Below are 28,000 nucleotides of genomic sequence, written 5' to 3'. Positions count from 1 at the left end.
TTGTTTTTTTACATTACAACAACATATAATATTTTGTTGATGATTCAATGGGAGGAATTTGGTCTGCCTCCACACTATACAGGCAAAGCATTCAGCACCGTAATACTTTAACACACAGGTGTCAAACTCAAGGCCTGGGGGCCTGATCTGGCCCACCACGTCGTTTTAAGTGGCCCTTGAAAGCCTGAAAAAAATATGAATCGAAAAGGACTTCATCTGTATTGCTAAATGTATTTTGACGGAAAATTGCATGAAGAGTACTGCATACGTTTGCATGTCATTTAAATCTAGAAACGAGATGGCCATGCAAAAAATACATGAACACAGGGCTGTCAAAAGTGCGGCCCACAGCTCCAGTTTTGTTGGCATATTGTTGAACAAAATATAACAGTAAAATTATTTAAAAAATTAAAAAATGTGTTATGTCAAGCGAAAAATAAATGTAACACTAACTCAAGAAGGCTCACACTCCTCAGCCTTCCCGGTAAGGTCTATTCAGGTGTACTGGAGAGGAGGCTACGCCGGATATTCGAACCTCGGATTCAGGAGGAACAGTGTGGTTTTTGTCCTGGTCGTGGAACTGTGAACCAGCTCTATACTCTCGGCAGGGTCCTTGAGGGTGCATGGGAGTTTTCCCAACCAGTCTACATGTGCTTTGTGGACTTGGAGAAGGCATTCGACCGTGTCCTTCGGGAAGTCCTGTGGAGAGTGCTCAGAGAGCATGGGGTATTGGACTGTCTGATTGTGGCGGTCCACTCCCTGTATGATCAGTGTCAGAGCTTGGTCTGCTATGCCGGTAGTAAGTCGGACACCTTTCCAGTGAGGGATGGACTCCGCCAAGGCTGCCCGTTGTCACCGATTGTGTTCTTAACTTTTATGGACAGAATTTCTAGACTCAGTCAGGTCGTTGAGGGGATCTGGTTTGGTGGCTGCAGGATTAGGTCTCTGCTTTTTGCAGATGATGTGGTCCTGATGGCTTCATCTGGTCAGGATCTTCAGCTCTCACTGGATCGGTTCGCAGCTGAGTGTGAAGCGACTGGGATGAGATTCAGCACCTCCAAGTCCGAGTTCATGGTTCTCGCCCAGAAAAGGGTGGAATGCCATCTCCGGGTTGAGGAGGAGACCCTGCCCCAAGTGGAGGAGTCCAAGTAACTTTGAGTCTTTTTCACGAGTGAGGGAAGACTGGATCGTGAGATCTACAGGCGGATCGGTGCGCTGTTTTCAGTAATGCAGACGCTGTATTGATCCGTTGTGGTGAAGAAGGAGCTTAGCCGGAAGGCAAAGCTCTCAATTTACCGGTCGATCTCGGTTACCATTCTTACCTATGATCATGAACTCTGGATTATGACCAAAAAGACAAGATCACGGGTACAAGCGGCCGAAATGAGCTTCCTCCGCCGGGTGGCGGGGCTCTCCCTTAGAGATAGGGTGAGAAGCTATGTCATTCAGGAGGAGCTCAAAACAAAGCCGTTGCTCCTCCACATCGAGAGGAGCCAGATGAGGTGGTTCGGGCATCTGGTCAGGGAGGTGTTTCAGGCACGTCTGACCGGTAGGAGGCCACGGGGAAGACCCAGGACATGTTGGGAAGACTATGTCTCCCGGCTGATCTGGGAACGCCTCGGGATCCCCCGGGGGAAGCTGAGCAAAAACGCTGGGGAGAGGGAAGTCTGGGCTTCCCTGCTTGGGCTGCTGCCCCTGTGACCAGACCTCGGATAAGCGAAAGAAGATGGATGAATGGATAGATGGTGTTCAAACATACGTTCATACATTTCCATCCGTACATTGAAATTTTGTATTATTCTTGAAATCAATGGTGTTTCTCACATTTATCTAAGTTCTGAATACGGACATCAGCTGTGTGATCAAATGACTTCAACTGATGCAATCACACGCATTCATGAGACAGCTTTATGCGACACAGAACACGTCAAACTGTTGTGACTGCGCAACTATACGTGCAGTCTTACGTATTCTGGCAAACTGCAGGTCGCCCCTCCTCTCTTGACATCAGCAGGGAATACATGATGGAAAAAATCTTTAAAGGGGTCATACCAAGATTTTTTTCCTACATTAAAAGACACTTCCCAGCAGCCTATATAACATGTAATGGTAGTTCTTCGGTCAAAATAGATTGTGATTAACAAATCGTTTTCAAGCTACTTTCTAAACGTCTCTTTAGGATGCTCCATTATGTGGGCGGGCTTAGTATATACGTGCCTCCACTTTGACTGCGTCTTCTCTCTGCCCACTCTGTTGGGAGTTTTTAGCGATTCTATCGAAAGTCTACCGACAGATAAGTTAGAAATGCTACTCTATATTAGAAATGACAACAGTGGAAGATATGTGTCGATGTACCCACAACAAAATGATAGCGAAAAAAAAAGAACCCATTGACTACAGCACGGACTACAAAGGCGGACGTGCGCAAGGCACTCTGGGTATATTTATCCCATATATATATATATATATATATATATATATATATATATATATATATATATATATATATATATGTATATATATATATATATATATATATAAATAATACAGTGACATTTTTCCTAACCGGTGCTGTCACAGGTTGTGCAAATTCCAAATGAACTGTTTGGAGGAAGTATGAAGGAAGACAAGATTGTTACAAACATTTCCCGCAATGCTTCCACCATTGGATTTTCAATTTTCGGGACTTATGCAGATCCCAAATACACTAAAGCAGGTACCAATAGGAAAAAAAAAAAAGTTGGTTTTGAATAGTAGGGCCCTTTTAGAGTAATCTGCGCCAAGTTGGGTACATTAAAAGTGACGGGCCGCAAGCAGTGCTTGTAGGTCTCTTAGATAGAGTAAACTCTATATGACATCAAGGTGACAGTGCAAGCTCAGATTCTATAAAACTAGGAAAAACAGCTGTTAAGCGCCATATTACCTCTGATTATTCAGCTGCTAGACTTATTGTAGCGGTGTGGTGTGTTTAGTGATAATCTGGAAACATGAATTTACCATGAATTGATTAACGTGGACCCCGACTTAAACATGTTGAAAAACTTATTCGGGTGTTACCATTTAGTGGTCAATTGTACGGAATATGTACTGTACTGTGCAATCTACTAATAAAAGTAGAAATCAATCAATCAATCAAACAATCAAACTCTAAGGCTCTTTGAACTAATAATGTATGCTAAAAATTAGGGTTGTGGGAAAAAATCGATTCGAATACAAATCGCGATTCTCACGTTGTGCGATTCAGAATCGATTCTCGTTTTAAAAAAAAGAATAATTGTTTTTCTTGTTTTTTTATCAATCCAACCAAACAGTACACAGCAATACCATTACAATGCAATCCAATTCCAAAACCAAACCTGACTCAGCAACACTCAGGACTGCAATAAACAGAGCAATTGAAAGGAGACACAAACACGACACAGAACAAACCAAAAGTAGTGAAACAAAAATTAATATTATCAACAACAGTATCAATAATAGTTATAATTTCAGCATAGCAGTGATTAGAAATCCCTCATTGACATTATCATTAGACATTTATAAAAAAAAAAAAAAAGAACAATAGTGTCACAGTGGCTAACACTTGCATCGCATCTCATAAGCTTGACAACACACTGTGTCCAATGTTTTCACAAAGATAAAATAAGTCAAATTTTTGGTTTGTTTAATAGTTAAAACAAATTTACATTATTGCAATCAGTTGATAAAAAATTGTCCTTTACAATTATAAAAGCTTTTAAAAAAAAATTTACTACTCTGATAGCATGTCAGCAGACTGGGGTAGATCCTGCTGAAATCCTATGTATTGAATGAATAAAGAATCGTTTTGAATCAGAAAAATATAGTTTTTGAATCGAGAATCGCGTTGAATTGAAAAAAAAAACAAACGATATATAATCGAATCCCGACCCCAAGAATCGATATTGAATCGAATCGTGGGACACCCAAAGATTCACAGCCCTACTAAAAATGTATTTGGTTGTATGGCGACTTATTTTGCAGCCATATTCAATAAAAGAAGCACTGAAACTAACATAAGAATAAAAAGCAAGACACATTTTTTTGGTCGATATTTGCACCTAAACCCAAGCCATACTGAAAATGGGGTATATAAAGTAAAGTTGTATGCAGTCATTAGGTGTATGAACTGGAAAGTGAAAGAAGTAGTCTCACCTCAGCCTTATACATTCGGATCAGGCCTTGGTTAACTTTGGACCAGGAAGGAACAGCACTGATGTTCCACAGCTGGTTGGAGTGCTCCGCAAATGGGCCGGTCTTCATCTGGAGAATTAAGGAATTTTTAAACAGAAAATGGAGGATGAAAATACGGAATGTTGCAGGTAGAATATTAATGGTGCACTCATGCGAGGCCCATTTGTACCAATATCCCCTCATTAAAGGCAAGTTTCTTGACTTTAGGTTATTTCAAAGTGTTCTGATTATTTATTATGTGCAAGGTGGCAGATGTCAGCAATTATTTGCAAGAGCGACATTAATTAAATTATATTACCAGTGTCACTAGGTTTTTTATGTTGTAGGTGTTTTATGTTTTGTTTGAGGCCAAAAATGCCTGATTTCCCAGCAGCTTTTTCAAACAGTTGTGCACAAGTTGCAAAGGTTTGAGGTTAACTTTACATTTGCAAACTTGGGTGCAACCACACGCAGAAACCAGCAGTGAGTTTGACTGAGAAGTTGGTGACTTTGAGTCAGTTTTTTTTTTAATGTTTCTATACTTTTTAAGTCATTGTTTTTATTCATCATTTTATGCTATGACTACATTTGAGTGCCCTTGGTGGTGGAAAATGATACCCTCAACCCCAGGGGTGCCCACACTTTGTCGGCAGGCGAGCTACTTTTCAAATGACCAGGTCAAGTTTATCTACCTCATACACACACACATGCACACGCACACATTAATATGTGTATATCGCCAACAGGCGATATGCATCGCCATGGACTGACAGGCTGCCATGCAGGAAGGAAGCCCTTGCTCCAGGGTGACACCTTAAGGTTAGTCTAAAGTTTTCTGCTGATCCCATTGACAAAGACAAGACCTTCTGGAGGAAAGTTCTGCGGTCAGATGGAACATAAATTGAGCTGTTTGGCCACAATACCCAGCAATATGTTTGGAGGAGAAAAGGTGAGGCCTTTAATCCCAGGATCACCATTCCTACCCTCAAGCATGGTGGTGGTAGTATTATGCTCTGGGCCTGTTTTGCTGCCAATGGAACTGGTGCTTTACAGAGAGTAAATGGGACAATGAAAAAAAAGAATTACTTCCTAATTCTTCAGGACAACCTAAAATCATCAGCCCGGAGGTTGGGTCTTGGGTGCAGTTGGGTGTTCCAACAGGACAATGACCCCAAACACATGTTAAAAATGGTAAAGGAATGGCTAAATCAGGCTAGAATTAAGGTTTTAGAATGGCCTTCCCAAAGTTGTGACTTAAACCCCATTGAGAACATGTTGACAATGCTGAACAAAAAGCCATGTCAGAAAACCAACAAATTTAGTTGAACTGCACCAATTTTCTCAAGAGGAGTGGTCAAAAATTCAACCAGAAAATTGCCAGAAGCTTGTGGATGGCTACCAAAAGCACCTTATTGTAGTGAAACTTGCCAAGGGACATGAAACCAAATATTAACATTGCTGTATGTATACTTTTGACCCAGCAGATTTGGTCACATTTGCAGTAGACCCATATTACATTCATAAAAGAACTAAACTTCATGAAGTATGTACTCCAATCACCATATCACAAAAAAATAAGAGTTGCAGAAATTAATTGAAAACTCTAGACAGCCATGACATTATGTTCTTTACAAGTGTATGTAAACTTTTGACCACGACTGTATATATATATACTATATTTATATATATATATTGTGAAGGAGAAAAAAAGTACTCTTTTCTGTCCAATACGACATGAAAGTGGTTAGTTTTTGGCATCTTATCCGTCCAGATTCTATTCTTGTTTTTATACGTTTTACAAAAAAATACATTGACGGAAAACGCCGTAGCTTGCTAGCTTGTTTGTGTTAGCTTTCTGAGACTTCTATTTGTTAGTGCAGGCAGGATTTCCATTGCCATTTTACCCGTCGTTTTTTTCTTAGTACTGAGCTCTCAGCAGCCAGCATCATCTCACAAGAACCTAGGGTGCCGTGAAAGTCGATCAAATGACGAAAATGATGTCAGTGAAGATTGATGATCGCTAATTTTTAGGTATATTTCTTTAATGCCTGGCTGGCAATCGACCGCGATCGACCTAATGGGCACCCTGTCGTCATGCGGAATTTTTTTCACCTGTTGCAGCTCGTGTGAGAGGCATAACGGTGCTAACAGCGTTTTTAAGTGTATCTACAGTTGTGAGAATGAGGAAGGGAGGCAAACGGTCGGTGTCATGTTGCGGACAAAAAAACGATGTCTGCATCGATTCTCCTGCCCTCTGTGATGCAAGCCAGGGAAACGTACAATATCAGAAAGACTTCAAAGACTTCGAGGTCCTGGCATTTACCAAATTGTGGCTTACGAAGAGCAACGTGGACGATGACCTGGCCCTAAACGGTTTTGGAGTATCTTTCCGGATGGACAAGACAGTCTGAGGAAACGGGGGAAGACGTACAGTATATCCTTAAGTTAAGAAACGATACTGCAACAGCATCTCTGTGACTGTCAGAGAACAAATTTGCAATAAGGTTGTTGAAATCCTTTCTGTATCGTTACGGCCATCGGGAGTTTCTGCAACTTTTAACTATGGTTTATTTATATCCTAAAACTGATTCAGCCCATTATTCTGTTTTCAGGTGATGCAAAAACTGCTGTCAATCTCGCCCGGCGATCCTAATTTTATTATAGGAGATTCTAACAATGTTTCTGATAAAAATACACTTAGGAACGTTTATCAATATGTGTCCTGCCCAATGCATAAGTCCAAGAAACGACACCTACAAAAATCTCCCTTTGGCCCCGCTGGGCAGTGCGGACCCTAACAGTGTACACTTTATTTATAAAAGAACGCTGAGGACAGAAATGTCAAAGGCAAAACAGAAATACAAATCTAAGTTAGAAGATAAGATGGTTCCAAATAACATTGGCTCTGCTTAGTCTAGTATGAAATCCATAGCAGGCCTCTAAAGTTCAGAGTAGTCAGATGAGTATAGATCGCTTAAACTCAGACACTGAGCTTACAATTACTCTAAATCTATTTTACAGTTGTTTTAACAACAAACATGATTTTAATGATGAGGTCCAAGAGCAGAGGCATGATTTGATGGATGACAATAATTTTAATATAGACCTTAGAGAACTGGAAAATTATTTTTTTCCTCAGTTTAATTAGAGAAGAGTCATGGTCCAGACAACATGTGTGGACGCCTACTCAAATATTGTGCCTGAGACCTAAACCCTATCTTTCAATAAGTCTTTATAATCACATGCCCCTGCGATCTGGAATGATATGGTAGTAGTCCCCGTCCCTAAGGTAAGCTGACTTAAGGTTCTAAAGGATCCAAGACAAGTGGCTCTCCCATCAAAATTTCTGAAATCCTTTGAGAGACTTGTCAAAGCCGAGATTCTGACAGTAGCAGGGTAGAAACAAGATCCAATTCAGACCAAAGAGAGGGGTAGAGGATGCTACAGATGCTGTAGCAGACTGTCGAACATGTTGAACAAGTCGGGTCACACGCCGGACTTTTATGTACTGATTTTTCCGTGGCATTCAACTAATGTAGCCCCACATTTTAGCAAAGAAACCTCTACAACAGTTTGGCCTGAGAATTAATATTGTGGGTCGGTCCCTTGACTTCCTAACTAATAAGACGCAGAATGTAAGTGGGATAATGGAGCACTATCCGATAAAGTCTCCTCTTTGATTTTAAAAAGCAAGCACTGCCACATGACGTCACATACTCCAAGGGTCAGACTGTTGAACTTGTTCAATCATAGACACTAAAGTTACCTTTGATGACAATTGTGAAGCTGTCTGTAAGAAGAGAGTCATTTCTGTTTAAGGAAACTGTGACTTTCCTGTTGACAGGTCACTGATGAAGCTTTTATTGAGTCTGTCCTCATGTTCTGTATGGTGACATGGTTTGACAACCTGTCTTTAAAGAGCAGGAAGTCACTGAGCCAAGTCTTCAAAAGGGCTAGCTAGACTATCGGTGAGAAACAGTCACAGCCTAACGCAGGCGCCCAGTACATAAAACAGCTGCAGCGTCTCATTGGTTCCATCTTTGTGGACACGTCTCCCCCAATTTACAGTGATTTCCTACTCCTGCCATCTGGCTGCAGGTACAGCGTTCATAGGACCAAAACTAAAAGACACAGGTCTAGTTTTGTCCCTGCAGCCAACATATATCTTAACAGAAATATAATTAGTGAATCCCTTGACAATGGTTGTGGCGTTGACAGTGATGTTGATGATGATGTGGATGTTGATAAAGTCGAAAATAATATGAGGCATGCCACTTTATGCCATGCACTTTGAGGTAAGGCTGGGCGATATGGAAAAAAAAAAGCTTTTTTCACATCATCCAATTTCAATTAATATTAAAAAAAATATTAAAGGCGGAATGTCCCACACAGAATTATACAGAGTAACCTTGCATACCCACAATTTTTAATTTTCCTGAAGGAACTCCCCTGAAGGAATCAATAAAGTACTATATATCTATCTATCTATCTATCTATCTATCTATCTATCTATCTATCTATCTATCTATCTATCTATCTGCCCTTAGAGACACTTGTGATTTAGGGCTATATAAATAAACATTGATTGATTGATTGATTGATATCTATTTACTACTGCACTATTTTCCACCAGACATTTCTACTATGTTTGATCAAGGTAATATATGCTAACAGCTGACAACTGTCATTTTGTTCATATAAATGATTGTGTTAACTAGAGGTGCAACGATACATGTAACCCACGCTATAGTCTGTACCTCGGTTTTAAAGGGCCACAATTTCGCTTCTTTTTTGGTACGTTTTTTGGGGGTAAAGAGAACAACTTTTTTTACTCTCAAAGTTGTAATTGTATTTTTCTTGTCATCACAAACTTAATGCTGCATTAAACAATGTATCAGTGGTGTACTGAATATTATACTATACTACGTTAACATTTACTAAACAACACTTTAAAATGGTAAAAATATTATTGCATTCATTACTTTTATACATCAGTGCTTCTCACCATTGCTTGGGCAAAAGGCATGCAGTGACCTAGATTGTAGAGTTTTATTTAACTCAAATATAGTAGCTTGTATTAAATGAAAGTACATCAAAGTGTAGTTTGAATTTGACGTGCTGTAAAAAATTGTTTACCAACACATAACACACATTTGATGATTATTTCAGGAACATTTCTTTATCCACAAACTCTAAAATGATTTGAACTAAAATGTCTACAGTTTTTAAGTACATGTTATATCAGAGGGGTTGAAACAGAGCAAACACAAAGTCTGAATCTAAAATATCAGAGGCATGCTTATTCTCCCAGTCAAGACCAATCACATTGTGCCTGCCTGCGAGTCCACATTTAGGGCAGGATTACAAATGGTAAATGGGTTATACTTCTATAGCGCCTTTCTACGTTCTTTTTAAGGAACTCAAGCGCTTTGACACTACTTCCACATCATTCACCCATTCACACACACATTCACAGACTGATGGCGGGAGCTGCCATGCAAGGCGCTAACCAGGGCCCATCAGGAGCAAGGGTGAAATGTCTTGCTCAAGGACACAACGGACGTGACTACGATGGTTAAAGGCAGGAATTGAACCAGGAACCCTCAGGTTGCTGGCACAGCCCCTCTCACAACTGTGCCACGCCGTCCCTCTACAACTTGAGATGCAGCAGACAAGTGGGAGTAAAGTCTGTCATTAAAGTTGCTGCTCCTTGAAAATGTGCTTCAACTTCTATACCATTATTTTGTTCTTCTGGACTCCACAGCCAACTGTGTAAGCGGGAAGCGGCCAAAACTGATTGAACATTAATAAGCGTGACAAGCCTGGCTTTCGCAACAGAGGACAGAGAAGTTGGCGCACACGGTCACATTAACAGACACACACAGGACAAATAAAGACAGATTGTTCCATGTGGGGTTATACCAAGCATCATTTCCACTGTTTCCTACTGCGGTATTTTCTAAAACACATTACCGTCAGGTTTGATTGAGGTAATATCGTATAATCGCCCAGCCTTACTTTGAAACTAGCCACCTTATATATTAATGTACTTTACGAGGTAAGCATGGAATGATGACGGGTATAATGACAAATGATGAAGCAATTTTACTGTTGTTAACGCAAAATGTTTAGTGTAAATGTCTCACTGCGAGCCAAATTTACCTGCGGGTACAAATGAAGAAATCTAATCTAATCTAAAATGCTGCCTCTCCTTTTCATTTGTTTATTTTGTAGTTTATTAGACTGATTATAATCCCTCAAGGAAAAAAAATATTTACACTCTACTGCATGACTTAAGAGACCAAGATGGCGCCTGTTACTGGCGGTGCCACAGCTCGTCTCCCGCCGTGTCGATTATCAATGATTATTTTTATAACATATGTGATCAGTTCAGCCCAAAACACCAATGGATGTGTCTTGGCTCTAAGGACTTACGATCGGGACTCTTTGTTTGGTATCAGAGTCAACGGAGAGCTTCTTTGATACAAGGAACAGGAAAAAGCAATCGTTCCCTCCTCTTTTTACAATTGATCGCGATGCATCAGAATACTTGTTCCTATGTCAAACGCCGGCAAGTTCCGCAAAAGATTGAAGAAAAGAGGCTGGTGGTCCAATATCCATGTCAAGCGAAGGCGTGCTGCAGCGCGTGTGGGCTCCGCTATCTTCGGCAGTCATAACTGCCATCATGCTTGACCCTTTGCGCAAGATTCCTGTCCTCGATGTGTACCGCCTGCTTGGACTACAAGTGTCCTAGACTCTCCACATCGCTGGAGTTGTGATTGGGAGTTTACGTAGCCATCATATATTTTCGGGTTTGTGCCGGCCAGCTGGAGTCCACATGACGGTTACACGTGACTTCGCCCAATCCTGCTGCACAATACAGAAACTGCTTTTGTGACGTCATCTATACTCCACTTTGGCCTGCTGAATGTTCAATTGTGAATAAATCCTTTTTATTGAACAATCTTTTCTCAAAAATATGATATTACGTGTCTTTCTGAGACATGGCAGAGAGGGGAGGAGTTTATTCCTTCAAATTAACTCTGCCAGGCGGCTGTTCTACTGTCGGGAAGTCCCGTCCCTGTCGCCGTGGTGGTGGCCTGGCTTTTGTCCATAGGGATGAGTAGACATGCAAAGTGATTCAGTCCCAGGAATTCCCTCCATTTGAATCGACGATGGTCAAGGTGAGGTCGTCATCCCTCCTCCTGGCCCCGCTGCTGTCTTTCTGAAGGATTTTAGTGACTTTTTGTCTTAAATAATTAAATTGGAACCTGTTTTGATTCTTGGGGATTTTAACCTTCATGTTGATGGCGCCTCATCTTGCTCCGCAATGGAACTTTCAAGATTAACTGAAACTTTTAATTTTGAGCAGCATGTATATGAGCCCACTTACCAAAAAGGCCATATTTTAGAGGGGAACATTATCACAATTTCAGAAGGGTTAAAACCAATAAAAATCAGTTCCCAGTGGCTTATTTTATTTTTCCAAGTTTTTTTCAAAATTTTACCCATCGTGGAATATCCCGTAAAAAGGCTTTAAAGTGCCTGATTTTTGCTATCTGTGAAGACACCGTCCACTTTCCTGTGACGTCATCCAGTGATATACATGCTATCCAGGTGGATAGCACAGCAAGATATAGCGACATTAGCTCGGATTCAGACTCGGATTTCAGCAGCTTAAGCGATTCAACAGATTACGCATGTATTGAAACGGATGATTGGTTGGAGTATGGAGGCAGATAGCGAAAACGAAATTGAAGAAGAAACTGAAGCTATTGAGCGAATAGCTATTGACGCTATTCGGCTATGTCTGCCTTAGCATGGCCGGTAAAGTGTGCAGACCAAACGATCGGGACTTTCGCATCTTGTGACACTGGAGCAACTTAAATCCGTCGATTGGTAAGTGTTTGTTTGGCATTAAATGTGGGTGGAGGGAAAGGCTGGATGCAAATATAGCTACAAATGTACATAGAGCTAGCCTAAATAGCATGTTAGCATCGATTAGCATGCCGCACATTCTAAGTAAATCAACTTGAATCCGTCCTGATCGTGTTGTTACACCCTCCGACAACACACCGACGAGGCATGATGTCTCCAAGGTACGGAAAACTGTCGAAAAAACGGAAAATAACAGCTGATTTGACTCGATGTTTATAATGTGTTTGAGAAAATGGAGGTTGACTACCTAGGTGACGTCACAACGTGACGTCATCGCTCCGAGAGCTAATAAAAAAAAGGCGTTTAATTTGCCAAAATTCACCCATTTAGAGTTCGGAAATCGGTTAAAAAAATATATGGTCTTTTTTCTGCAACATCAAGGTATATATTGACGCTTACATAGGTCTGGTGATAATATTCCCCTTTAAGTTCAAACGCTTGGCATAGATATTTTGAAAGTGTCTCTACATGATGTCCACATGGGTGATTATAGTCTCTTTTGTTTGATCTGCACTTTAGTGCTGATCCCCTTTGAGACACTAGTGATTTAGGGCTATATAAGTAAACATTGATTGATTGATTGATTGAAAAGTAAGATCTCAGAGGCGTGTTATCCCTGCTAATACTGCAGACAGACTTTATGATATGTTTGATCCTCTTTTAGTCATGGACTGTCTCAATGTGGACGATCTCATTCACTTTTTTACCAATCACTGTGTGGCATTTCTGGATCAGGTGGCTCCTGTTAAATCCAACTTGTTTACACAGAAAAAAGTGTGCCCATGGATTTCTGAATATATCCTAAGACTTAATAGACTATCTCGAAAGACTGAACTCCTGTGGAAATCCACTAACCTTGAGGTGGACAGGCTCCATCTCAGGGATCTTGTGTTATCCTACAATGAGATGGTTGAAAATGCCAGATCTGTCAACTAGTATAAATCCCAAAGTGTTGTTTGACACCATACATTTTCTTGTATGTCCTGCTGCTCCAGTTGCCCCCGTTTTTTGCAAAGCTGACTGCAGTGCCTTTTTGAGATTCTTCACCGACAAAATCAAGATGATTAAGGATAAAATCTCGCCTCCTTTCGTGTGGTACCCTTGCTGTCTTTGAGGCTGTCCCCAGAATGTGGTCCTCATTTAGGACTGTGGCGGCTGATATTTCAGCATTGGAGACTAAGATGAAGCCTTCTTCTCGTTCATCTGACGTCCTTCCTTATTGGCTTTTCCAAAAAGGTTTTGAGGAAATTGGCTCTTGTGCTACCAAAACGGATAACCTCTCTTTGTCTACTGGTGTGTTTACCAATGCTTTTAAAAATTCCATAGTGGAGCCATTACTACAAAAAAGCAGGCTTAGACCGATCAAAATACTTTTAGGCCCATTTCCAGGCTCTCGTTCCTGTCTAAGATTTTTGAGAAGGCGGTCTGTGAACAGCTGACATTTTTCTTGACCTAAGTAACATACATAGGTCATTTCAGTCCGGTTTTCGTAAACAGCACTCTACGGAAATGGCCTTATTGAAAGTGTCCAGCGACATTATGATGTCTGCTGATTGTGGAAAATGCACTGTTCTGGTTCTCCCTGTCCTTAGCATTCGGCACTGTTGACCATCAGGTTCTGCTGAGAAGACCAAGGGATCAAGAACTGTCAGGGTAAGTGGTTCTCCTCATATTTGTCTGGGCAAAGCTTTAGTGTTAGAGCTAATCAAATAAGGTCTGGGTAAGCAGATTTGTTGTGTGGCGTGCCTCTGGGTTCCGTTTTGGGTTCCATATTATTTTTGCTGTATTTGAACCCTTTAGTGATGTTTCTATTCACTTTTTTGCTAATGGCATCCAGCTCTACTGCTCTTTTAGGCTGTCTGAGATCCAGAAGCTTAATTCCTTGCTTCACTGTGTAATGGACATAAAACAATGCCTAAGAAATAACTCTCTGCGGCTCAATGCAGACACTGGCTCAGGTGCAATAACAGTGGTTATTGCACCTGATGATTCAATTCCACGGATTAAACTCGGGAGTTATATTTGACAAAAACATGTCATTAGTGCAGTATTGTAAACAGTTGATGAGGAACTGCTTCTTTCTTTTAAGGAACATCTCCAAACTTAGTGAAACGGTGTCACAGAATGACATGAAGCTCCTGGTTTTTCAGCGATTGAAAATGATAAAATTAGCAAAAAAAGCACCACTTAAAGATGTTTGAGTGTTTAAAAAATTGGCAAATTATTAACAGTTTACACAAATACATACCCCATTCATCCAGGTCAATCACTATGTCTGTTTCAGTCACTTTACCATGAATTGATTAACAACTTATTTGGGTGTTACCAAGTGGTCAATTGTACGAAATGTGTACTGAACTGTGCAATCTATTAATAAAAGTATCGATCAATCAATCACTACAGTAATTACAATGCGTGTTCACATCCACTGACACCACATGGATTAGCTTATTCTATACAGTATATACAACATTACTAGTGTTCACTTCACAGCCACAGATCATCTCGTTATATAAATTATTTACACATAACTTCGGTTAATTTTTCTCTGATGGCTCTGACATGAGCCATAATGGCACATTTCTGAACAGCTCGCATTTTCCCTTTTTTGTTTCTGCTTTAGTGGACTCTGCCTGGGATTTTATAGCCAATTTTTGTCTCTTTGACTCCCTCTCCACTTCTAACTGCAAACTTACATCAAATTAATAAGTCAAAATATTGACTTACTAATCATGACATACTTAGTATCTCAGGTAACTAGGACTGTTTTGTGTTTTGTTTATACACTGTAAAAAAAAATCCTATTTTTATGGTTAATTTACTCTAAATTTCAACTGTAATTTTTCTTTTTTTTTTCAAATCGGTTACAAAATTGTATAATTGAAGACATTATCTGTAAATAAACAAACCACCTGTTATTTTAAGTAATATGCCAGTAATGACAAACTATGTATATTTCTATTTTTTTACAGAAAAAAAACAAATTAATTATACATATCATTTTCTGTTTTCTCAAATTACTTTCAAATTCATGTAAAATTACAGTAATTAACTTTCATTAAATATGTAACTTGTTATACAAAAGTCAATGCCCATACTAACAATTTAACAGTTTTATATGTAATTTTAAGCTCAATCTTATTTTTTTTTTGTATTTATGTGTATTTTTACATTCAAGTAGAAAAATACATGTAGCCTCTTATATAAAGCTTTATGCTCATTCTAATAATTCATCATATTTCTCTGTAATGTTACATACGATGGTGACTGCAAGACATACTTCATTACAGCCAACAGCCATACAAGTCACACTGACGGTGGCCGTACAAACTTTAACACTGTTACAAATATGCGCCTCACTGTGTAGCCACATCAAACAAGAATGACAAACACATTTCAGGAGAACATCTTCACCATAACACAACATAAACACAACTGAAAAAATACGCAAAATCCCATGTGTTACAATATACACCCCCACCACCAAACCCCGCCCACCTCAACCGACGCAAACATGTTGTTTAAGAGAGTTTACCATAAGATCCGCTGATGTGGTAGTCAGTGGTGGTCAGATCTATGGATATACTGGCTGAAATATGACACAAACACAAACAGAGGCTGCAGGATGGAGGGGAAAAGAAGAAGCGATTTAAGTCACCCCGTGTGATCTTGGACAATGTCTGGTCTTTGGCTAACACATTTAAAAAAAAAAAAAAAAAAAAAAAAAAAAAGTATGTCAAAGACATTTTAAATCCAAAACATTGGTATATCTGCAGCACATAACTTTTCGCATATCAGTATGTGGAGTAATATTATGTAGGAACAAGAGTATCTGATAGATTCTATCCTAAATTTATTGACTATCATTACACCATTTTTTTTACTTGGGGTACAACAAAAAAATAATCTCCCGATACAATACAAAACACAATATAGGGCTTATGATCCGATATGAAAAATGGGAAAAAAAAATACCCAATTAAGATCTGTTTAACTATTTTTTGTAAATGAAAAACAATTTGACAACACTTAGAGACAGTGAGTATTTTGTTTCATGAAACATTTACCAATCTCTCACTCCTTTTTGATATAAGTTCATAAAGGGGAACTGCACATTTTGGGGAAACTCTGCTTATTGACCACAATAGTTATGAGACACATGAAGATGAATGTTTTTTTTGCATTCTAAATATCAAATAAATGCAATCAAAAGTTTGCTTACAATGGAGTGTATGGGAACCGTGTAATTCCGCCAATAAAGCCCTTAAAAAACATCCAAACACCTCCATTGAGGATTATATACATGCTATAAGTATGTACGTAATGTATAACTGGCACAATTATAATAACATTTAATATTTACAAATTTTGATAATTTTAAGCATATGCGGAAAATTAACTCCAAAAATGCATCACATTTGCTTTTTTTTCTTCATCACTGATTACTGCAGACTTTGTGAGAGCCAACAAACACTAAAACATCACTGCTTTCATTAAAATGACTGCTGGGAAATTCATATATTCCCAATTAGATGAAATATGACTCATAATCCTTGCAAAGAAAAGAGGTGTGCGTGTCGTTCTAGCTTTTTTTGGGTTCTAAATGGCTGTCATAGTGTACCAACTTGTCAAAATTCCTACTAAGTCTTCTTTTGTCAAGGTGAGATACATAATTTATGATCTACAATAAATGTACAGAGAGAAAGGAAACAAGAAAGCTGCAGACCACTCGATGATGTCAACATTGGCATACATAGTCGTGATCACCGCGCCACTATAAATAGTTTGTCTGCGTTAGCACTTATAAAAACAATATCCCTAGTGGTTAATATTCAAGTCACAAAATTTAAATTGTGTATTGTTTTTTGAATGGTTATTTATTGGATATTGTGGATGAAATAGAAGACCTCCCGTAGGCTCCGCTGTAAGCCTACTTTTATTTACTAATTAAACAAAATCCATCCCTTGTCTTTCGTAATGACTATGAACCATTGGCACAATTTAAAAAAAAGTGCAGTTCCCCTTTAAAAAGGTCCAATAATTAATTTTCCCTGCAAAATAACAGAATACAAAATAAAGTTCCTAAATAGAAGTTTTAACTACTTAACAGAATAATAAAAATTTTTTTTTAACAAACACATCTTGCTTAGTTCGAGTTTCTGCAGGTTTAAACAAGTCAAATTTAAAGGGTTCTTAATTTAATAGTTTTTTCTACATTTCAAACACTTCCTTGTGTTCTGTCTACATAATATGCAATGGTGTTTCTTTGTTAAAAAAAAATTGCGCAGATTGTTTCGGAGATTGATTTTTCATATTCAAGCCCCTTTCTGACCATACTTGAGGATGCTTCATTTACATGCCTCCATTTCGACTGCATCTTCTCACGCTCAGCCTTGTTTTTAATACTTCAATATGGAGTGTACTGACAGATGTAAGTTAGAACTATACGCTACTTTGTATTAGAAATTACAACAGTGAAGTTCTGCCCCACAAAAAGAGGTTGGAGAAAAAGAAGGATCTTATTGACTACAGTGTCGGACAATGTGAAGTGAAGTAAATTATATTTACATAACGCGTTTTCACTCGTGACTCAAAGCTCTTTATATAGTGAAACCCAATATGTACATCTTTAAGCTATATTTAAACCAGTGTGGTGGCACTGGGAGCAAGTTGGTAATCTGTCTTGCCCAAGGACACAAACCCAGATACCAATAGGTAAGAAAATCAGACTTTAAGACCAAAATGAAAACAATTTAACAGCCATAATGACTAAAGTACGAATACATATGAATTCATTCACTGCTCTTTCACATTGGAAAACAAAATACTTAACCTATATCAAAACAACAGAAGCCTCTCTATAATAAACACATGCTTGTTTGGAACTCAAGAATACATATTTGCAAACATTGCAGAGACCATTTTTCTGATTTGCTATTAAATTCCAATAACTTCATGCCCAATGTTCCAAAGTTTTCTTGGAGAAAGTGTAGTGTGCTTCATAGCGTGTGTTCACATAATGTCACCAACCAGGCAGAGGAAAGCACTACATTATATCGTCTGTGAAAGGGAATTAAGCTAGAAGGTACATTTTTTATGTATTTTCGGCTGTCAGAATTTAGCAATCAGACAAAAAAATCTAAATAACTACCTTGAAGATGTAACAAAACATGGAGTGCAAACAGAACAATTATCTTAAAGGCCTACTGAAACCCACTACTACCGAACACGCAGTCTGATAGTTTATATATCAATGATGAAATCTTAACATTGCAACACATGCCAATATGGCCGGGTTAGTTTACTAAATTGCAATTTTAAATTTCGCGCAAAGTATCCTGTTGAAAAAGTTGCGGTATGATGACGCGTATGATGACGCGCGGCGTGACGTCACAGTTTGTAGCGGACATTTTGATCCAGCACCGATCACAGTTATAAGTGGTCTGCTTTAATGGCATAATTACACAGTATTCTGGACATCAGTGTTGCTGAATCTTTCACAATTTGTTCAATGAATTATGGAGATGTCAAAGAAGAAAGATGTAGGTGGGAAGCGGTGAATTGCTGCCGCCTTTAGCAACACAAACACAGCCGGTGTTTCCTTGTTTACATTCGGCTCTTACCATAGACATGAGCGGAGAGTTTGCGTCGTTTCTACTGCAGCTGTGGATTCTCTTGCCTCCTCCCACCGACCGTCGGATACTTACTCCGTGGAGGGAAAAAAAAAAAATATTCTCAGCCCGGCTACCTTTCCTCGTTGAGAAACATGGCTACCCTCGGAGACACTAGCGGTCACCACACCCGTGGCCACACCCATCCCACTTTTAGGTACGACTATATAATCTCTCTAAAACACTAGTAACACTATAAGCAGATAAGGGAAATTCCAGAATGATCCTAGTAAATGTGTCTAATAACATCTGAATCGCTCCCACTGTCCCCGTCTTTTTTTTTTTCCTAGTCCTTCACTGTCACTTTCCTCATCCAAGAATCTTTCATCCTCGCTCAAATTAATGGGGAAATCGTCGCTTTCTCGGTCCGAATCTCTCTCGCTGCTGGTGGCCATGATTGTAAACAATGTGAGGATCTCCACACCCCGTGACGTCACACGCACATCGTCTACTACTTTCGGTTCAGGCAAGGCTTTTTTATTAGCGACCACAAGTTGTGAACTTTATCGTCGATGTTCTCTACTAAATCCTTTCAGCAAAAATATGGCAATGTCGCGAAATGATCAAGTATGACACATAGAAAGGACCTGCTATCCCCGTTTGAATAAGAAAATCTCATTTCAGTAGGCATATAAGAAAAAAGAAAGCAGCTAGTGGGGTCATGACGATGACTTCGTTTTTTTTTGATCAGCTGTTTTATTGCCGTGTTACAGGCACAGTTTGGAAATACTTATGGTATGTAAAAAGCATTTACAGAATCTTTCTGTGTAAATAATAATTTCTAAACATATACTGTTTATACATGCGGCATATAGTCCCGGTGTGGCTAATATATGGAAGAAATGTTCTTCTTCTAAAATTTTGTGGTTCCGGCTTTTATCCCGGTGCGCTCCATCGTCCTGAAAATATGACATATGAAACACATTGTAAACTGTAAAATGTGTGGGTACTCACAGGCAGGCACCACCAGAAGGTACAGCAATGTCGAGCATTGGGAAAGGGAGCGAAAAGGGCCTTCCAAGCATGCCTGGTATTTGTGTTGATGACTCTGCTCTTGGTGCTTTTTAGCACTTCCTTAAAAGCCTACTGAAATGAGATTTTCTTATTTTAACGGGGATAGCAGGTCCTTTCTATGTGTCGTACTTAATCATTTCGCGATATTGCCATATTTTTGCTGAAAGGATTTAGTAGAGAACATCGACGATAAAGTTCGCAACTTTTGGTGCTGATAAAAAAGCCTCGCCTTTACCGGAAGTAGCAGACGATGACGTCACCGGTGTGAGGGCTCCTCACGTCCTCATATTGTTTTTAATGGGAGCCTCCAGGAGCAAGAGCTATTCGGACCGAGAAAACGACAATTTCCCCATTAATTTGAGCGAAGATGAAAGATTTGTGGATGATGATAATGATAGCGAAGGACTAGAAAATAATAATAATAATAAAATAAAATCAGAAGCGGCGGCTCTGGGTGGCGGCAGTGTGAGCGTTTCAGATGTAATTAGACACATTTACTAGGATAATTCTGGAAGATACCTTATCCGCTTATTGTTTTAATAGTGTTTTAGTGAGATTGTAAAGACATTCATCAAGGTCGGATGGCTGCGGTGAACACGCAGTGTCTCAGAGAGAAGCCGAGGAGCCAAGCTCAGAGCTGTCTTTTAAACAGCTACTGCAGGAGGACGAATAATCCAATGAGGTCTCCGGTAAGATATATATATCACAATTTTCCCATCCAAAAACATGCTGGTTGACGTAGAGAAACATGTTCGCTTGACAGCTCTGTGTTAAAAACAAAGAAACACTGGCTGGGTCTCGGTGCTAAAGACAGCTGCAATACACCGCTTTCCACCAACAGCATTGTTCTTTATAGTCTCCATTAATACTTGAACAAATTGGAAAAGATTCAGCAACACAGATGTCCAAATTACTGTGTAATTATGCGATGAAAAGTGACGACTTTTAGCCGTAACTGGTGCTGAGCTAATATTTCCTGACAGTCCGTGACGTCACGCCCACGCGTCATCATTCCGCGACATTTTCAACAAGAAACTCCGCGGGAAATTTAAAATTGCTATTTACTCAACTAAACCGGCCGTAATGGCATGTGTTGCAATGTTAAGATTTCATCATTGATATATAAACTATCAGACTGCGTGGTCGGTAGTGGGTATCAGTAGGCCTTTAAAGCAAGTTGATGTATGCCTCTTTCCAGTGCAAATGGTAAGCTGTATTACAATGCAATTTTGTACTATGCTGACATTTGAGGCTTTATTATCACATAGCTGTAAATTATTCCCTAATTAGGTAAGTGAGAGGGGTTTTCTGCAAATTATCCTCACATATTCTTGTAGATAAATAGCCCAAATAGGCGCATGAATAGATGAAAAAAATAAATTATGTTTTGATCAAATATTGTCAAATGCTAGGTGGGGAATGCTAAATCGGGAATATGCAGATATCTGCTTTACTACATTTTTTCAAAAACACTTAACAGGTTTAGTTTTTGTATTTGTGTAGACAGGGACTAAGCAGAACCTAAAGCTAAGCTCTGACGACTCCAGCGACACAAAAAAAAATAACCTTCCCAGCATGGACAAGTACAAACTTATAACTTGTTAGCTCAGACTGTATCGGTAGATTGTCCTATGTGGTCAGTGGAAGGCTGCTGAATTGTTCCGTCTTCTCTTTCACTCTCTCTCTCTCTTTAACACACACACTTTTTCTCTCTCTGTTGCGTACACACCATGCCGCGAGAGCGCGATCAGCCTTTTAATCATAATTGATTGTAAATGCGGCAATCATCTGCTGAACACTAAAAATAGTTACGCATTCCTAACAATAGAATACAAATTTTCTGAAAACCATCAATTTATGAATGAAGTTATACAGTGTTTTCCCCTGACAAATTTCCCTAAGAGCCAAAGGAACCCAAACCCAGACCCTGAGGCATCAATCTAACAAGCCCCTCCTTTTTCTGTTCCACCCCCACCACTCAAGAGACTTTCCATGGCCTCGCATGAGAACACAAAGGGGGAGGGGCATGGAAGAGGGAGGAAAGAGGGGTGGAGACAGCCCCTATTCCCTGGAGGAAGGAGTGATTCACAGCAGCATGTGTGGAAGGAAGTGACTCATGTTTACGCACACACACGCGAGCACGCGCACGCATGCAAACGCACACGTACACGCACACACAGCCTTGTGTGTGAATTAAATACTGAGCGTGTGTTGGAATTATCCACATGTGAGAAGAAGAGGAAAATGCTCAGGTGAACATATGGAGACAATATGCTAACAACCAACAAAACATAATACAACAAACTAAAGCAGTGGTTCTCAAACTTTGTTCACCAAGTACCACCTCAGACAAGAACTTGGCTCACAAAGTACTACGATAATGGCCACATTAAAATTTGGTAGCATGGTAGGCCTAAGTATTAATTTTAGACAAATAATTCACGTCCTCAACCCTGGTTACACTCTTCCGTCAAGGAACCATTTTACCAAATTGATGGAGAGGAAGTACGAGCAGACATTCCAAGCATTATAGACTGAGATAAGAGCCACCCATAGCAAATTTGCTCTCACTACTGATGTGTGGACAAGTGTAGACACCTTGGCAATACATGCCGTTACATTGGAGACAAATGGAACATGAAGTCAATCTGCCTTACGACCATGCCACTAGAGGAAAGACATTCAGCATCCAACATTGCAGAATGGTTGGAATAGGTAGTAGCCAGTTTTGAAATTCTCCCTAGCAAAATTATTGCTACTGTGCATGACAATGGTGTACTTTATAAAAACAAACATTTTTTAACATTTGCCTTGTTTTATTTGGCAAGTTGAAAGAACATGGTGCCAGTATACTGTTTTTTTTTTCCAATAAAATACCGGAAAGAACAAATATGTAGTTACTCTTTTATTCGATTATTAATCGATCAATCGAAGTAATAATCGACAGATTAATCGATTATCAAATTAGTTGTTAGTTGCAGCCCTACTCACAATACTAAGGTCCTGGGTTTGATCCCGGGCTCAGAGTCTTTCTGTGTGGAGTTTGCATGTTCTACCCGTGACTGCGTGGGTTCCCTTTGGGTCGTCTGGCTTCCTCCCACTTCCAAAGACATGCACCTGGGGATAGGTTGATTGGCAACACTAAATTGGCCGTAGTGTGTGAATATGAGTGTGAATGTTTTCTGTGTTGGCCCTGCGATGAGGTGGAAAATTGTCCAGGTTGTACACCGCCTTCCGCCCAAATGCAGCTGAAATATGCTCTGGCACCTACCGCAACCCCAAAAGGGACACGCGGTACAAAATGGCTGGATGGATGGATTCACATATTTTGATCATTTTAAGTATACACGGCGCATCACATCGTTTGCTTTTTTTTTTTTTTACCTTCATCATCGATTTCTGCTCACTGCAGACTTTGAGAGCCAACAAAGATAATAAGACATCACTTAGTGTACAAGGTCCGCTATCATTAGGATGCTGACTGCTGGGATGTTCATATATTCCCATTTAGGTGAAGAATGTTTTATAATCCTCGCTAAGAAACAGGGTGTGTGGGGGGTCTTTTTTTGTCGTTTTCACAAGTTCCAGGTCCTAAATGGCTGTCAAAGTGTCCCAACTTGTTGGATTATATATTCAGTCATCTACTTTTCAGGTGAGATGCATGATTTATGATCTACAATAAACATACAGGGAGCAGGGAAGTGAGGAAACAGCTGACCTCTCGATGATATAAACATAGGGAGACACGGAATTTATTATGTCACAGCTAGAAATCTCCTCTCTGAGCTGCCACCTTACCGTGGTAGAGGAGTTTGCGTGTCCCAATGATCCTAGGAGCTATGTTGTCTGGGGGCTTTAACCCCCCTGGTAGGGTCTCCCAAGGCAAACTGGTCCTAGGTGAGGGACCAGACAAAGAGCAGCTCGAAAACCTCTATGAAAAGTAAAAACAAAGGACCCAGATTTCCCTTGTCCGGACGCGGGTCACCGGGGTCCCCCTCTGGAGCCAGGCCCGGAGGTGGGGCACGATGGCGAGCGCCTGGTGGCCGGGCCTGTACCCATGGGGCCCGGCCGGGCACAGCCCGAAGGGGCAACGTGGGTCCCCCCTCCAATGGGCTCACCACCCATAGCAGGGGCCATAGAGGTCGGGTGCAATGTGAGCTGGGCGGCAGCCGAAGGCAGGGCACTTGGCGGTCCGATCCTCGGCTACATAAGCTCGCTCTTGGGACGTGGAACGTCACCTCACTGGGGGGAAAGGAGCCTGAGCTAGTGCGCGAAGTAGAGAAATTCCGGCTGTATGTAGTCGGACTCACTTCGACGCACAGCAAGGGCTCTGGAACCACTTCTCTTGAAAGGGGCTGGACTCTCTTCCACTCTGGCGTTGCCGGCAGTGAGAGGCGACGGGCTGGGGTGGCAATTCTGGTTGCCCCCCCGGCTTAAAGCCTGCACGTTGGAGTTCAACCCAGTGGACGAAAGGGTAGCCTCCCTCCGCCTTCGGGTGGGGGGACGGGTCCTGACTGTTGTTTGCGCTTACGCACCAAACAACAGTTCAGAGTACCCACCCTTTTTGAGTACACTCGAGGGAGTACTGGAGAGTGCTCCCCCGGGTGATTCCCTTGTTCTGCTGGGGGACTTCAACGCTCATGTTGGTAACGACAGTGAAACCTGGAGAGGCGTGATTGGGAAGAATGGTCGCCCGGATCTGAACCCGAGTGGTGTTTTGTTATTGGACTTCTGTGCTCGTCACAGTTTGTCCATAACAAACACCATGTTCAAACATAAGGGTGTCCATATGTGCACTTGGCACCAGGACACCCTAGGCCGCAGTTCCATGATCGACTTTGTAGTTGTGTCATCGGATTTGCGGCCTCATGTTTTGGACACTCGGGTAAAGAGAGGGGCGGAGCTTTCTACCGATCACCACCTGGTGGTGAGTTGGCTGCGACGGTGGGGGAGGATGCCGGACAGACCTGGCAGGCCCAAACGCATTGCGAGGGTTTGCTGGGAACGTCTGGCAGAGTCTCCTGTCAGAGAAAGTTTCAATTCCCACCTCTGGAGGAACTTTGAACATGTCACGAGGGAGGTGCTGGACATTGAGTCCGAGTGGACCATTTTCCGCACCTCTATTGTCGAGGCGGCTGATCAGAGCTGTGGCCGCAAGGTAGTTGGTTCTTGTCGTGGCGGTAATCCTAGAACCCGCTGGTGGACACCAGCGGTGAGGGATGCCGTCAAGCTGAAGAAGGAGTCCTACCGGGTTCTTTTGGCTCATAGGACTCCAGAGGCAGTGGACAGGTACCGACAGGCCAAGCGGTGTGCAGCTTCGGCAGTCACAGAGGCAAAAACTCGGACATGGGAAGAGTTTGGGGAAGCCATGGAAAATGACTTCCAGATGGCTTCGAAGTGATTGTGGACCACCATCCGCCGCCTCAGGAAGGGGAAGCAGTGCACTGTCAACACCGTGTATGGTGCGGATGGTGTTCTGCTGACCTCAACTGCGGATGTTGTGGATAGGTGGGAGGAATACTTTGAAGACCTCCTCAATCCCACCAACACGTCTTCCTATGAGGAAGCAGTGCCTGGGGAATATGTGGTGGACTCTCCTATTTCTGGGGCTGAGGTTGCTGAGGTAGTTAAAAAGCTCCTCGGTGGCAAGGCCCCAGGGGTGGATGAGATCCGCCCGGAGTTCCTTAAGGCTCTGGATGCTGTGGGGCTGTCTTGGTTGGCAAGACTCTGCAGTATCGCGTGGACATCGGGGGCAGTACCTCTGGATTGGCAGACCGGGGTGGTGGTCCCTCTCTTTAAGAAGGGGGACCGGAGGGTGTGTTCCAACTATCGTGGGATCACACTCCTCAGCCTTCCCGGTAAGGTATATTCAGGTGTACTGGAGAGGAGACTACGCCGGATAGTCGAACCTCGGATTCAGGAGGAACAGTGTGGTTTTCGTCCTGGTCGTGGAACTGTGGACCAGCTCTATACTATCGGCAGGGTTCTTGAGGGTGCATGGGAGTTTGCCCAACCAGTCTACATGTGCTTTGTGGACTTGGAGAAGGCATTCGACCGTGTCCCTCGGGAAGTCCTGTGGGGAGTGCTCAGAGAGTATGGGGTATCGGACTGTCTTATTATGGCAGTCCGATCCCTGTACGATCAGTGTCAGAGCTTGGTCCGCATTGCTGGCAGTAAGTCGGACACGTTTCCAGTGAGGGTTGGACTCCGCCAAGGTTGCCCTTTGTCACCGATTCTGTTCATAACTTTCATGGACAGAATTTCTAGGCGCAGTCAAGGCATTGAGGGGTTCCGGTTTGGTGGCCGCGGGATTAGGTCTCTGCTTTTTGCAGACGATGTGGTCCTGTTGGCTTCATCTGGCCGGGATCTTCAGCTCTCACTGGATCGGTTCGCAGCCGAGTGTGAAGCGGCCGGAATGAGAATCAGCACCTCCAAATCCGAGTCCATGGTTCTCTCCCGGAAAAGGGTGGAGTGCCATCTCCGGGTTGGGGAGGAGACCCTGCCCCAAGTGGAGGAGTTCAAGTACCTAGGAGTCTTGTTCACGAGTGGGGGAAGAGTGGATCGTGAGATCGACAGGCAGATCGGTGCGGCGTCTCCAGTAATGCAGACGTTGTACCGATCTGTTGTGGTGAAGAAGGAGCTGAGCCGGAAGGCAAAGCTCTCAATTTACCGGTCGATCTACGTTCCCATCCTCACCTATGGTCATGAGCTTTGGGTCATGACCGAAAGGATAAGATCACGGGTACAAGCGGCCGAAATGAGTTTCCTCCGCCGTGTGGCGGGGCTCTCCCTTAGAGATAGGGTGAGAAGCTCTGTCATCCGGGAGGAACTCAAAGTAAATCCGCTGCTCCTCCACATCGAGAGGAGCCAGATGAGGTGGTTCGGGCATCTGGTCAGGATGCCACCCGAACGCCTCCCGAGGGAGGTGTTTAGGGCACGTCCAACCGGTAGGAGGCCACGGGGAAGACCCAGGACACGTTGGGAAGACTATGTCTCCCGGCTGGCCTGGGAACGCCTCGGGATCCCCCGGGAAGAGCTAGACGAAGTGGCTGGGGAGAGGGAAGTCTGGGCTTCCCTGCTTAGGCTGCTGCCCCCGCGACCCGACCTCGGATAAGCGGAAGAAGATGGATGGATGGATGGACAGCTATAAATAGTTTGTCAATGTAAGAGCTTATAATAACCATATCACTAAGACTTGGTTAATATTGAAGTCACAAAATGTATGTTAAGTATTGTTGGCGCTTTTTGAATGGTTATTTATCTGATTTTATGGGCGGAATAGTGGAGCACCCTTTGGCTCTGCTGAAAGCGGACTTTTATTTACGTTTATTTAATATTCAGAATGCACAAAAAAAGTATATGTCAGGCTTTAAGTAGTCATATATATATATACATACAGTATATACACACATATATATAAGCTTTAAGTAGTTATATATAAATATGTACATATATATATATATACATATTTATATATAACTATTTAAAGCCAGACATATACGATAGATAAAAAGACAGATAAATAGATAGATGGATAGATAGATAGATAGATAGATAGATGGATAGATAGATAGATAGATAGATAGATAGATAAAAAAGGAAACGTTGGACCATACTTAACATCGGGAGATTTCACCTTTATTACGTGTGTCTAATGCTATGGGTCAAAGGGGCATCAACATTTGCATTTCAAAATATGCAAACTCTCCTGGAAAAATTTATACAAATATGGGATTTTTTTTTAAATGAAAAAAATAAACAAATTATTATTATACAGCCTACACTCAAACAAAAGTTCTCTACATCACAAGAACTTGCCATCCACTCAATCACAATTTTATAGTAGTTTATAGATTTAATACGTTGTAAGTTTTCCTCGTGAGGAACCCTGAAATATTGCAAACATAAAAAAAAAAAAAAACTATTCTGGGTTTCTTCACATAGTTTATATTTGAGACATTTTACAAGCTGGCTGTCATTTCTTCCTGGATGTTATAGAAAATATGACAATGTGTGAGCTGCTGCTTGCTTTTCATTACCTATATAAAGCCAATCTCCCATTGGTCAAAATATTTACATAAAGTCTGGATTTTTGGCAGAGATATATTTTCTGTCATCTTCATGTCCATTCATCTCTGTCGCATTGCCATTTGATTGAGTCACAGAACATGAAACTCGCCGCACAA

At 41.3% G+C, this 28,000-nt stretch overlaps 1 protein-coding gene across 1 annotated transcript in view; it reads right to left on the bottom strand.

Moving 5' to 3' along the window:
- ptpa (protein phosphatase 2 phosphatase activator) overlaps positions 1-28,000 on the bottom strand; it is a 102,068-nt gene that overhangs the window by 24,011 nt on the left and 50,057 nt on the right. Inside the window, exon 9 of the mRNA XM_061876776.1 lies at positions 4,174-4,281. Coding sequence (XP_061732760.1) covers positions 4,174-4,281 — 108 coding nt within the window. The remainder of the gene's footprint in view (positions 1-4,173; positions 4,282-28,000) is intronic.

This window comes from Nerophis ophidion, linkage group LG17 (genome assembly GCF_033978795.1).
Source record: "Nerophis ophidion isolate RoL-2023_Sa linkage group LG17, RoL_Noph_v1.0, whole genome shotgun sequence".
Lineage (NCBI taxonomy): Eukaryota > Metazoa > Chordata > Actinopteri > Syngnathiformes > Syngnathidae > Nerophis > Nerophis ophidion.
Note: the sequence above shows the minus strand (reverse complement) of the source record. Positions and strands in the feature narration are given on the sequence as shown.